At 70.0% G+C, this 12,992-nt stretch overlaps 1 protein-coding gene across 1 annotated transcript; it reads right to left on the minus strand.

Moving 5' to 3' along the window:
• Positions 1 to 3: 3 nt before the first annotated feature.
• Positions 4 to 8,518, minus strand: LOC137460371 (SWI/SNF-related matrix-associated actin-dependent regulator of chromatin subfamily D member 1-like; the record flags this gene model as incomplete). The annotated part of the gene is given in 11 exon segments (XM_068170758.1): positions 4 to 22; positions 1,763 to 1,860; positions 1,965 to 2,126; positions 2,210 to 2,305; positions 2,307 to 2,312; positions 3,558 to 3,674; positions 4,103 to 4,225; positions 5,191 to 5,313; positions 7,188 to 7,230; positions 8,000 to 8,187; positions 8,355 to 8,518. Coding segments are annotated over 11 exon segments (1,134 nt in total), but the record flags the coding sequence as incomplete, so codon positions are not given.
• Between the last annotated feature and the right edge of the window lie 4,474 nt (positions 8,519 to 12,992).

A 12,992-nucleotide genomic window follows, 5' to 3' on the forward strand; every position in this document is an offset into this window, starting at 1 on the left:
CTTCTGGTCGTTGGGGTCCACACTGGGGGCAGCCAGGAGGGAGGGAAGGGAAGGGAGGGGAGAGGAGGGAGGGGAGGGGAGAGGAGCTGCAGGGAGGGCTCAGGACAGCAGCACCTGGAGCCCCTGGGAGCCCAGGGAGCTTCAGCCCTGACCCCCAGCAGCAAAGCCCCCACTGAGGCCTGCAGCACAAAGCTGCTCCAGGCAGGCTTCCATCTGCAGAACAGCCTGGGGGGGCCTGGGGGAGGGAGAGGGGCAAGGAGGAGGGGGAGGGGGCAGGGAGGAGGGAGAGGGGCAAGGGAGGAGGGGAGGGGGCAGGGAGGAGGGAGAGGGGCAAGGGAGGAGGGAGAGGGGCAAGGGAGGAGGAGGGAGAGGGGCAAGGGAGGAGGGGGGAGAGGGGCAAGGGAGGAGGGGGAGAGGGGCAAGGGAGGAGGGGGGAGAGGGGCAAGGGAGGAGGGGGGAGAGGGGCAAGGGAGGAGGGGGGAGAGGGGCAAGGGAGGAGGGGGGGAGAGGGGCAAGGGAGGAGGGGGGAGAGGGGCAAGGGAGGAGGGGAGGGGGGAGAGGGGCAAGGGAGGAGGAGGGAGAGGGGCAGGGAGGAGGGGGCAGGGAGGAGGGGGCAGGGAGAGGGGGCAGGGAGAGGGGGCAGGGAGAGGGGGCAGGGAGAGGGGGCAGGGAGAGGGGGCAGGGAGAGGGGGCAGGGAGAGGGGGCAGGGGCAGGGCCACTGCTGCTGCACAGCAGAATCACCTTCCAGAAGGGAGCTCTGTGGGGAGGAGCTGGCAGCCCTGCTGGACAGGTTGCCCATGGGCCCAAGGAGGGGCCAAGGAGGCCAATGGTCTCCTGGGGTGCATCAGGAGGAGTGCAGCCAGCAGGCTGAGGGAGGCTCTGCCCTGCCCAGGCCACAGCTGGGATCCTGGCTCCAGCTCAGGGCTCAGTGCAGGAGGCTCAGGGCCAGGCCATGTCCTCTGCAGCCTGCTGGGGGAGACCCTGCTGGGCCAGGGGGCTTGCACTGGGGGGGGTGCCCAGAGGTCCCTGCCAGCCCCAACCCTGATGGGGTGGTTGATGCTGCTGCTGGGGCTCTGGGGCTCCCCAGCCTCACCTGATGCTGCTGAGGGGCTCTGGGGCTCCCCAGCCTCACCTGATGCTGCTGAGGGGCTCTGGGGGCTCCCCAACCTCACCTGATGCTGCTGCTGGGCTCTGGGGGCTCCCCAGCCTCACCTGATGCTGCTGCTGGGCTCTGGGGGCTCCCCAGCCTCACCTGATGCTGCTGCTGGGCTCTGGGGCTCCCCAGCCTCACCTGATGCTGCTGCTGGGCTCTGGGGCTCCCCAGCCTGACCTGATGGGCTCTAGGGGTACCCCAGCCTCACCTGATGCTGCTGCTGGGCTCTGGGGGTCCCCCAGCCTGACCTGGGGTGTTTGATGCTGCTGCTGGGCTCTGGGGGCTCCCCAGCCTCACCTGATGCTGCTGAGGGGCTCTGGGGGCTCCCCAACCTCACCTGATGCTGCTGAGGGGGCTCTGGGGGCTCCCCAGCCTCACCTGCTGCTGCTGCTGGGCTCTGGGGGCTCCCCAGCCTCACCTGGTGCTGCTGCTGGGCTCTGGGGCTCCCCAGCCTCACCTGGTGCTGCTGCTGGGCTCTGGGGCTCCCCAGCCTCACCTGCTGCTGCTGCTGGGCTCTGGGGCTCCCCAGCCTCACCTGCTGCTGCTGCTGGGCTCTGGGGCTCCCCAGGCCTCACCTGCTGCTGCTGAGGGGGGCTCCCCAGCCTCACCTGATGACATGGTTGATGATGATGGGCTCTGGGGGCATCAGCAGGGCGTGAAGCCTCTGGGGGATCTCGGAGAACTTCATCCGCTGCGACTCGAATATCTGGGCCGGAAAGAGAGGGGTGAGGAGGGGAGGGGGAGGGGAGGGGAGGGCAGAGCTGAGAGGGAGGGCCCAGGGCTGGGCTGGGCTGGGCCAGGGGCTGCTACCTGCTGCAGGTACTTGTCACAGATGACAAACTCTCTCTCGTGGGGGTCCTGCAGCTTGTGGGTCTTGATGTACTGCCAGAGGGCCTGGATGATCACCGGCCGCGTCTGCGTGTGGATGCCCAGCAGCCGAGCCAGCCGGGGGTCCAGCTTGAACTGGGGGGGCTGGGAGGGGAGGGCAGGCTGGCTGCAGGCAGGGCTCCAGCAGCACAGCCCCCCCCAGGGCCCCCCCAGCCCCGCTCCCCCACCTGGTAGTCCAGCATCAGCAGCACGGTGCAGCGCACGTTGACGTCCCCCGGCCGCTTCACCTGGAAGCCGTCGGTCTCCTGGGTGGTGGCAGTGCGGGTGCCACTGCGAGGAGAGAGGGCCCTGAGCAGCGCCCCCCAGGCCTGCCCCCCCCGGGCCTCCTGCTGCCTGCCACCCAAAGGGCTTGCCAGGCACCCCCCAGCCTGCAGGGTAGGGGTGGGAGGGAGCCTGGAAGCTCCTCCTGCCCGGCCTGACCCCAACCGCCTCCACCCCGCTCAGCTCCGGCCCCTGCCCGGCTGGAGCTGACCCCCAGGAGCTGCACCTTGGCCACAGCAACCCCAGGCAGGGCTCCAAGGCTGGGGGCAGAGGTTGGTCAGGGAGAGGGCAGAAGGGCTCTGCAGAGGGAGCTGGGCAGGGGGGCAGAGCCCAGCAGGATGGCACTGAGCAGCTCCCAGGGCCAGGAGCTGCACCTTGGCCACAGCAACCCCAGGCACAGCTCCAGGCTGGGGGCAGAGGGGCTGAGAGCTGCCAGGCAGAGAGGGAGCTGGGGGTGCTGATTGACAGCTGCCTGAACAGGAGCCAGCAGTGTGCCCAGGGGGCCAGCAGGGCCAAGGGCAGCCTGGCCTGCAGCAGGAGCAGGGAGCTCATCCTGCCCTGTGCTCAGCACTGCTCAGGCCACACCTGCAGTCCTGTGCCCAGCTCTGGGCTCCTCAGCTCAAGAAGGACATTGAGAGGCTTGGAGGTGTCCAGAGAAGGGCAACAGAGCTGGGGAGGGGTCTGGGGCACAGCCCTGGGAGGAGAGGCTGAGGGAGCTGGGGTTGCTTAGCCTGGAGAGGAGGAGGCTCAGGGGAGACCTTCTTGCTCTCTGCAACTCCCTGCAGGGAGGTTGGAGCCAGGGGGGGGTTGGGCTCTGCTCCCAGGCACCCAGCACCAGAACAAGAGGACACAGCCCCAAGCTGTGCCAGGGGAGGTTCAGGCTGGAGGTGAGGAGAAAGTTCTTCCCAGAGAGAGAGATTGGCCCTGGGGATGTGCTGCCCAGGGAGGTGGTGGAGTCCCCAGCCCTGGAGGGGCTCAGGGGGGGCTTGGATGTGGCCACTGGGAGCCATGGCCTGGTCAGGAGGGCTGTGGTGCCAGGTTGGACCTGATGATCTCTGAGGTCTCTTCCAGCCTTAGTGAGGCTGGACTTGTTCAGACCTCCAGCAAACCAGGGGGAAAGCTGAGGCAAGGACTCAAGAGGCTCCCAGCCACTTGTGCAAGGCCTAAGGATCTCCCCACCCACCCCCCAGTGTCCCAAGGGTCCCCCTCAGCCACCAACCCAGGTCTGGAGGCCACCAGCAAGCAGCAGCTCACCTCCACCAGGTGATTGTCAGGGCCATACAGGTCCTTATCAAGCTCAATGACCAGAGACTTAAAGAAGGAGGAGAACTTCCTTTTCTGCTTGGTGGCATCATACTTGGACAGAGCAGACTGCAAGCAACACAGGAGGGGAAGGGTTAGGAGAGCTCAGGCACAGCCACCACTGCACCCTCCCCAAGCTCTGAACACCTCCAGGCTCCCCAAGCCCAGGCCTGGGAGTCCAGTTCCAAAGCCAGGAAGGGAAAGGAGGAGTTAAAAAAGGAGCTGCAGGGATGCAAGCACTCAGCACAGGTCCCACAGAAGTGCCCTGCCCCTCAGCTCCTGAGAGCTGCCAGAGCTCTGCACCACCCCTGCCCTGCCCTGCCCTGGGGCACCCTCTGGGCCCCCTCTCGGCCTTGCCACCATCAGACTCCTCGGAGAGCAGAGATGGAGGAGGAGGAGAGCAAGGCCCTGGCTCTGCCCTCAGGCACCAAGGAGCTGCCTTGGTGCAGCTGCAGAGCCTCAAAGGCCACCTCTGGGGCTGGGTTTTCCAGACTCACATCCTCCAGCAGCCTGCCCTCCACCCGCAGCTCCCAGGAGGCCACGGTGCCCTCCCCGTCCTCGGCGTCCGACTTGGCCGGGTTGAAGGTGTTGGAGATGAAGATTCTCAGCTTCCTCTTTTGCTGGAGGACAAACAGCAGCTCACCAGCCCTGCAGGGAGCTGCTTGCCAGCAGGCTCTGCTCTCTCCCCCCCCACCCCTGGCCCCCAGCCTGCACTGCTGCAGGGAGCTGCTCCTCCCCCAAGGCGCAGGACCCTGCTGGAGCTGGGAGGTTCTCCTCCCCTCTGCCCTGTGCTCAGCACTGCTCAGGCCACAGCTGCAGTCCTGGGGCCAGCTCTGGGCTCCTCAGGTCAGGAAGGACATTGAGAGGCTTGGAGGTGTCCAGAGAAGGGCAACAGAGCTGGGGAGGGGTCTGGGGCACAGCCCTGGGAGGAGAGGCTGAGGGAGCTGGGGTTGCTTAGCCTGGAGAGGAGGAGGCTCAGGGGAGACCTTCTTGCTCTCTGCAGCTCCCTGCAGGGAGGTTGGAGCCAGGGGGGGTTGGGCTCTGCTCCCAGGCACTCAGCACCAGAACAAGAGGACACAGCCTCAAGCTGTGCCAGGGTGATGTTTAGGAGGTGAGGAAGAAGCTCTTCACAGAAAGAGAGATTGGCCCTGGGGATGTGCTGCCCAGGGAGGTGGTGGAGTCCCCATCACTAGGAAGAGCCTGGCTGAGGCCCTTGGTGCCATGGTTGAGTTGATCAGATGGTGCTGGGGGAGAGGTTGGACCTGATGAGCTCTGAGGTCTTTTCCAAGCTGGTTAATCCCATCCCATCCCATCCCATCCCATCCCATCCCATCCCATCCCATCCCATCCCATCCCATCCCATCCCATCCCCACTGCACAGTGCAGTTATGGCTTGGGTGAGACAGCTCCCATCTGCCTCCCCCTGAGTCAGCCAAGCTGCTCTTAATGTGCTGGTGAAGCCCAAGCCCTCACACCTGCCCTGCAGGCCACTGCTGAGGCTGGGGAAGGGGAGCCCCAAGCCCCCCTGCCAGGGCAGGTTGCCGTGGGGCAGGGGCGAGGGGGAGCAGCAGGGCTGCAGCCCTACCTTGATGGGACGCTTCAGAGCCTCCTGGATGTCCAGGCGCTTCCTCATGATGGTCTGGTCCAGCTTCCTCTCGAAGGCCAAGAGGTCCATGTAGGCCTGGGACTCGGGCACCAGCTCCCGGATCTGCAGCCAGCCGGCGGCGGCAGCCAGGCTCAGCCCTGCCCCGGCCGGCGGCGCTGTGCCCCTGTGCTGCTGTGCCCCTGCTGTGCCCCTGCCCTGCTGTGCCCCTGCCCTGCTGTGCCCCTGCTGTGCCCCTGCCCTGCCCCTGCCCTGCTGTGCCCCTGCTGTGCCCCTGCTGTGCCCCTGTGCTGCTGTGCCTCTGCTGTGCCCCTGCCCTGCTGTGCCCCTGCTGCGCCCCTGCCTGCTGTGCCCCTGCTGTGCCCCTGCTGCACCCCTGCCCTGCTGTGCCCCTGCCCTGCTGTGCCCCTGCTGCACCCCTGCCCTGCTGTGCCCCTGCTGCACCCCTGCCCTGCTGTGCCCCTGCCCCTGCTGTGCCCCTGCTGTGCCCCTGCTGCGCCCCTGCCCTGCTGTGCCCCTGCCCTGCTGCGCCCCTGCTGCGCTGTGCCCCTGCCGCACTCCTGCACTGCTGTGCCCCTGCCTGCTGCGCCCCTGCTGCGCTGTGCCCCTGCCTGCTGCACTCCTGCACTGCTGTGCCCCTGCCTGCTGCACCCCTGCTGCGCTGTGCCCCTGCCTGCTGCACTCCTGCACTGCTGTGCCCCTGCCTGCTGCACCCCTGCTGTGCTGTGCCCCTGCCCCAGGCTGAAGCAGCAGCAGCCGGCAGCACTGTGCCCCTGCTGTGCCCCTGCTGCACCCCTGCCTGCTGCACCCCTGCCTGCTGCACCCCTGCTGTGCCCCTGTGCTGCTGTGCCCCTGCCCTGCTGTGCCCCTGTGCTGCTGTGCCCCTGCCTGCTGCGCCCCTGCTGCGCTGTGCCCCTGCTGCGCCCCTGTGCTGCTGCGCCCCTGCTGTGCCCCTGCCCTGCTGTGCCCCTGCCCTGCTGTGCCCCTGCTGTGCCCCTGCTGCGCCCCTGCTGCGCCCCTGCTGCGCTGTGCCCCTGCCCTGCTGCGCCCCTGCTGTGCTGTGCCCCTGCCTGCTGCACTCCTGCACTGCTGTGCCCCTGCCTGCTGCACCCCTGCTGTGCTGTGCCCCTGCCCCAGGCTGAAGCAGCAGCAGCCGGCAGCACTGTGCCCCTGCTGTGCCCCTGCTGCACCCCTGCCCTGCTGCACCCCTGCCCCAGGCTGCAGCAGCAGCAGCCGGCAGCACTGTGCCCCTGCTGTACCCCCTGCCTGCTGCGCTGTGTCCCTGCCATGCCCCTGCCCCAGGCTGCTGTGCCCCTGCTATGCTGCACCCCTGCCCCAGGCTGCTGAACTGTGCCCCTGCCATGCCCCTGCCCTGCACTGCTGTGCCCCTGCCCCCATGCTGCTGTGCCCCTGCCATGCCCCTGCCCCTGGCTGCCCTGCCCCTGCCCCACTGTGCACCTGCCCCATGCTGCTGCGCCCCTGCCGTGCTCCTGCCCCTGCCTGCAGTGCCCTGTGCTCCTGTGCCCCTGCCGTGCTCCTGCCCCTGCCTGCAGTGCCCTGTGCTCCTGTGCCCCTGCCATGCTCCTGCCCCTGCCTGCAGTGCCCTGTGCTCCTGTGCCCCTGCCATGCTCCTGCCCCTGCCTGCAGTGCCCTGTGCTCCTGTGCCCCTGCCGTGCTCCTGCCCCTGCCTGCAGTGCCCTGTGCTCCTGTGCCCCTGCCATGCTCCTGCCCCTGCCTGCAGTGCCCTGTGCTCCTGTGCCCCTGCCATGCTCCTGCCCCTGCCTGCAGTGCCCTGTGCTCCTGTGCCCCTGCCATGCTCCTGCCCCTGGCTGCTGTGCCCCTGCCTGCCATGCCCCTACCCACAGTGCCCTACCCTCCTGTGCCCCTGCCTGCAGTGCCCTGCACTGCTGCATCCCTGCCCTGCCCCCTGCCCCGGCTCCTGTGCCCCTACCCTGCCCCTGCCCCTGCCCCTCACTCACCCTCTGAGGCAGGATCTTGTCAGCCATCTTCTTCTTCTTGGCACTGCCAGGGAGAAGAGGCAGAGAGAGAGAGGCATTAAAATGGCAACCACCCTCTGCAAGCCAGCTGCAGCCTTCCAGGAGGGGGGAAGAGGATGCTCTGCTCCCTGCCGAGAGGCTTCAGGCAGCTCCTGGCTGCCAGGCTCCCTCCCTCCGGAGCTCTCCTCTGCCCTCAGCAGGTTCTGCATTCCCCTGCCCACAGCTCCAGCGCTGCAGAAGGTTCCCCAGCCCCTGGGGGGGGGGGGCTGCAGGGGGCTGGGAAGGGCCAAGCGACAGAGCCCCCCCCCCTCCCCCAACCCCCCCCCCCCCCCAAAGGCAGCCTCCAGCCCTGCTCAGCTGCGGGCTGGGCTGCCCGGGGGGAGGTGCAGCAGCTCCCTGGGGCGCTGTGCCCTGCCGGGAGCCCCCCCCCGAGGGGCCGCGCAGGGAGCTGAGGACCCCCTTGTGGCCACCCGCAGGAGCCCCGAGCAGCCCGAGGCACGACCCAGGAGAGGAGCTGTGTGCCGGCTCCCTGCGGCCAGCTCCGCTCCCTGCCGCCGCCCCGGCCCCTGCCGCCGCCCCCCAGACCCATTTCGGGGCCGGGTCTTGGGGGGGGGGGGTGTGACCCTGCCCGGATCCCCAAACCCGCCCCCCCCTACCCCGCGGGGCCTTTCGTGGGGAGAGGCAAGGCTCCGGGATGCCCCCCCCGGGATGCCCCCCCCGGGATGCCCCCCCCCCCCGGGGCCGCCCCCCCCCCCCCCCCCGCCCCCCCCCCCGCCCCCGCCGCCGGTGCTTACTTGTGGTTGCGGTTGGGCACAGCCTGGGGCTGCACCTGCTGCAGCTGCTGCGGCGCCGGCCTCTTGCGCGCCGGGTCCAGGCTGGCCTGAGCCATGCCGGGCCGCACCGCCGGGCTCCCGCCGTACCCGGGCGGCCCCATGGAAGGGCCCTGCGGCGCCAACCGGCTGCCCGGTAACATCCCGGGGCGCTATGGGGGGGAGGGGAGGGGGGGAAAGAACAGAAGCGCTCCAGCGGCCGCCCGGGAGGGGCTGCGGCTGCCGCTGCCGATGCTGCTCCCGATGCTGCCCCCCGCCCCGCCGCCCCCCCGCCCCGCCCCGCCCCGCGCGCCCCCGCCGGCCCCCTCCCCCGCCTCACCGGGTAAGCGGCTCCCGGGAGCGGCGAGCGATACAGGCCCTGGCCCGGCGCCGGGCCCATGCGTACCGGCGTGCCCGGGCCCAGCGCGCCGGCCCCGGCCGCGGCGCCGCCGCCGCCGCCGCTGGGAGTCACCGACTGGAAGCCCGCCCGCGCCGCCATCTTCCCCCACACAAAGGGGAGCGGGGCCGGAACCGGAGCTGGCCACAGAGAGCCCCCGCGGGGGGAGGGGAGGGGAGGGGGGGCCCCCGCGCCAGAGCGGCGCCGCCTGCCCGCGCCGCCCTCTGCTGGCCGGAGGAGCGCGCTGGAGGACCGCGCGGCGGGCGGGCGGCGGGCGGCGGGCAGCGGGCAGCGGGCAGCGGGCAGCGGGCAGGGGGCAGGAGGCGGGCAGAGGGGGCAGGCAGGGTGCTGGCAGGGGACAGGCAGTGGGCAGGGGGCTGGCAGCGGGCAGCGGGCTGGCAAGGGGCTGGCAGCGGGCAGGGGGCAGGCAGGGGACAGGCAGTGGTCAAGGGGCTGGCAGCGGGCAGAGGGGGCAGGCAGGGGGCTGGCAGGGGACAGGGGGCTGGCAGTGAGCAGGGAGCTCGAAGCCGGCAGGCAGGGGGCAGACAGTGGGCAGCGGGCACGGCAGGGGGCTGGCAGCGGGCAGGAAGGGGGCAGGCAGCAGGCAGGGGGCTGGCAGCAGGCAGGAAGGGGGCAGGCAGCAGGCAGGGGGCTGGCAGCGGGCAGGGGGGCTGGCAGCAGGCAGGAAGGGGGCAGGCAGCAGGCAGGGGGCTGGCAGCGGGCAGGAAGGGGGCAGGCAGCAGGCAGGGGGCTGGCAGCAGGCAGGAAGGGGGCAGGCAGCAGGCAGGGGGCTGGCAGCAGGCAGGAAGGGGGCAGGCAGCGGGCAGGGGGCTGGCAGCGGGCAGGGAGCTCAAAGCCGGCAGGCAGGGGGCTGGCAGCAGGCAGGAAGGGAGCAGGCAGCGGGCAGGGGGCTGGCAGCGGGCAGGGAGCTCAAAGCCGGCAGGCAGGGGGCAGACAGTGGGCAGCGGGCAGGCAGGGGGCTGGCAGCAGGCAGGAAGGGAGCAGGCAGCGGGCAGGGGGCTGGCAGCGGGCAGGAAGGGAGCAGGCAGCAGGCAGGGGGCTGGCAGCGGGCAGGAAGGGGGCTGGCAGGTGGGCAGGGAGCTCGAAGCCGGCAGGCAGGGGGCAGACAGTGGGCAGCGGGCAGGCAGGGGGGCTGGCAGCAGGCAGGAAGGGAGCAGGCAGCGGGCAGGGGGCTGGCAGCGGGCAGGAAGGGAGCAGGCAGCAGGCAGGGGGCTGGCAGCGGGCAGGGGGCAGGCAGCAGGCAGGCAGCGGGCAGGGGGCAGGCAGCGGGCAGGCAGCGGGCAGGAAGGGAGCAGGCAGCAGGCAGGGGGCTGGCAGCAGGCAGGAAGGGGGCAGGCAGCAGGCAGGGGGCTGGCAGCAGGCAGGAAGGGGGCAGGCAGCAGGCAGGGGGCTGGCAGCAGGCAGGGGGCTGGCAGCAGGCAGGAAGGGAGCAGGCAGCAGGCAGGGGGCTGGCAGCGGGGCAGGAAGGGGGCAGGGGGCTGGCAGCAGGCAGGAAGGGAGCAGGCAACGGGCAGGGGGCTGGCAGCGGGCAGGAAGGGGGCAGGCAGCGGGCAGGGGGCTGGCAGCAGGCAGGGGGCTGGCAGCGGGCAGGGGGCAGGCAGCAGGCCAGGAAGGGGGCAGGCAGCAGGCAGGGGGCTGGCAGCGGGCAGGGGCGTGCCGGGGATGGGTTCTGGGGGCCATGTTTGGGCCATGGCAGGGGGTGGGAGGGTGCAGGGTCTTAGAGCAAGGGCCTGGGGCTAGGAGCAGGGGGTTAAGGCATGGCCCTGGGGTGGGTGCAGGCTCTTGCAGCAGGGTCTTGGAGCTGCTTGGGAGGGGGCAGGGTCTTAGGGCAAGACTCTGAGTGGTAGGGGAAGGTGCAGGGTGCTGGGGGGTTAGGGAAGGGTACAGGATCTCTGAGGGTTGGTCTTAGGGGTGCTGGGTTGAAGGGGAGTCTGTGAGGGCTGCAAGGGCCCTGGGGCAGCAGAGTCCTGTGGGTGCTAGCAGCAGGCTGGGAGAGGCTGCAGGCTCTGTGCAGGACCACCTGTGGGAGAGTTTCCAGCTCCCTGAATCCTTCCTTGGGCTGGCAGCCATCGAGCTCCTTTTGCTTGTGCTCAGGGAGCTGTCAGCCCACCTCAGCTGACACCAGACTGGTTCTGATCTCTCCTGTCCTAATTTAGCCTGGCTGATTTCCACTGCAGCCCTCAGAGTTTACTGCAGAGGAACTGCTCCAGTCAGAGCCACCCTGGGGCTGAGGCGGTTTGGGGTCAGAGCCACCCTGGGGCTGAGGCGGTTTGGGGTCAGCCCCACGCTTGCCAGGTCATAGCTGTCACAGGCACCTGCCTGGTGCAGGAGGTGCTGGTCCTGAAGGACCTGAAGCCTGCCTTGCTCTGGGGGTGTGCTCAGGGGAAGGCAGGTTGGCTGCCCTGGGGCTGGGAGTGACATCTCCAGCCAGGCCAGGCTGGTGGGGGGCGCGGATGGAGCCCGCGTCCGGCTCTGGCAGGAGGTGTCCCTGCCCGAGGGATTCACTCCCCGAATCTCCCAACTAAAGGCCACTTTCTGCAAGCATTAACATTCAGTTCCCTCTTCCCTCCAGCACCTGCCGGGGTGGCTGCTCAGCAGGAGGAGAGGGAGGCAGCACGAAGCCAGCCAAGGGGAGCCGTCCCCCCCCTCCCCCAAGCGCTAATCGAGCGATGCTCGGCGATGCTCACCGCCGGTGCCGGGGGCTGCCCCGCCCGGTGCCCGGCCGGGCAGAGGGGTGGGGGTGTGCTGGCAGCTTTCCTGCCGGCTTTGGCGTCCCTACCCTTGCTGGAGGGCAGGGAGCTCCGAGCGCAGCCCTCCAGTTGTTGTCTCAGCATCCCTCTGTCCGTGCAGCTAATTTAATGCCACCTCCGCCCGGCCTGGCGCCCAGCAGCCTGATGAAATATTCATGGGGAGGAAGAGCAGTGGAACTTATCTGCTCCTTTATTGTTCAGATGCAGCTTGGACAGAGGCTCAAAGCCTGGCAAGGAGGAGCCTTTGGGGGGCAAGGTTTGCAAAAGCTGCCTGGCTCTCCTGGGAAGGACACAGAGAGAGAGAGGGAGAGGCAGGGAGGAGAGGGAGAGAAAAGCAAGGAGTGGAGGCAGGGAGGAAGGGAGGGAGGGAGGGAGGAACTTCAGAGGGCTGAAGAACCTCTACAGAGACAGGCTGAAAGAATTGGGGCTGTGCAGCCTGGAGAGGAGAAGGCTGCAGGGAGACCTCAGAGCTGTGCTGCAGTGCCTGAAGGGGACCTGCAGGGAGGGACTGCTCAGAAGGGGCTGTGGGGATAGGACAAGGGGGGGCACGGGTTGGGAACTGGAGCAGGGCAGGTTTAGGTTGGACACCAGGAGGAAGTTCTGCAGAGTGAGGGTGGGGAGGGCACCAGGACAGGCTGCCCAGGGAGGTGGTTGAGGCCCCAGCCCTGGAGACATTGAAGGTCAGACTGGACGTGGCCCTGGGCAGCCTGCTGCAGCTGGAGCCCTCCCTGCTGCCTGCAGGGGTCTGCACAAGATGCCCTCGGAGAGTCCCTTCCAACCCCATGCAGTGTGTGAATCGCTGACTTGAGAGCTGATCAGCTTGGCACGGGGAGCAGATGAACCTCAGGGTCTTGAGAGGCTCCAACACCGCAGGGGCAGAGCTGGGAGAGACCCCAGCCCCTTGTCCCCCCCTGGGAGCAGCCCTCTCTGTACCCTCACCCCAGCTATGCTCTGTGAGAACCACGAGGAGGAGATCTGCCCAGCCCTGCCCAGCCCAGCCCAGCTCAGCCCAGCCCAGCCCTGCCCAGCCCTGCCCTGCCCAGCCCAGCCCAGCCCTGCCCAGCCCAGCCCAGCCCAGCCCTGCCCTGCCCAGCCCAGCCCAGCCCAGCTCAGCCCAGCCCAGCCCTGCCCAGCCCTGCCCTGCCCTGCCCAGCCCCAGCCCTGCCCTGCCCTGCCCAGCCCAGCCCTGCCCAGCCCTGCCCAGCCCTGCCCTGCCCAGCCCTGCCCTGCCCTGCCCAGCCCAGCCCTGCCCAGCCCTGCCCAGCCCTGCCCTGCCCAGCCCTGCCCTGCCCTGCCCAGCCCTGCCCAGCCCTGCCCTGCCCAGCCCAGCCCAGCCCTGCCCTGCCCTGCCCAGCCCTGCCCAGCCCTGCCCTGCCCAGCCCTGCCCAGCCCAGCCCTGCCCTGCCCTGCCCTGCCCTGCCCAGCCCTGCCCTGCCCAGCTCAGCTCAGCTCTGCCCAGCCCAGCCCAGCCCAGCCCTGCCCAGCCCTGCCCAGCCCTGCCCAGCCCTGCCCTGCCCTGCCCAGCCCTGCCCTGCCCAGCCCTGCCCAGCCCAGCCCAGCCCTGCCCTGCCCTGCCCTACCCTGCCCTGCCCTGCCCTGCCCAGCCCAGCCCAGCCCAGCCCAGCCCTGCCCTGCCCTGCCCAGCCCAGCCCTGCCCTGCCCTGCCCAGCCCTGCCCAGCCCAGCCCTGCCCTGCCCAGCCCTGCCCTGCCCAACCCAGCCCTGCCCAGCCCTGCCCAGCCCTGCCCTGCCCTGCCCAGCTCAGCTCAGCCCTGCCCAGCCCAGCCCAGCCCAGCCCAGCCCAGCCCTGC

This window comes from Melanerpes formicivorus, unplaced genomic scaffold, assembly GCF_026170545.1.
Source record: "Melanerpes formicivorus ecotype bairdi unplaced genomic scaffold, bMelFor1.0.p_v2 SCAF_569, whole genome shotgun sequence".
NCBI classification, from domain to species: Eukaryota; Metazoa; Chordata; class Aves; order Piciformes; family Picidae; genus Melanerpes; species Melanerpes formicivorus.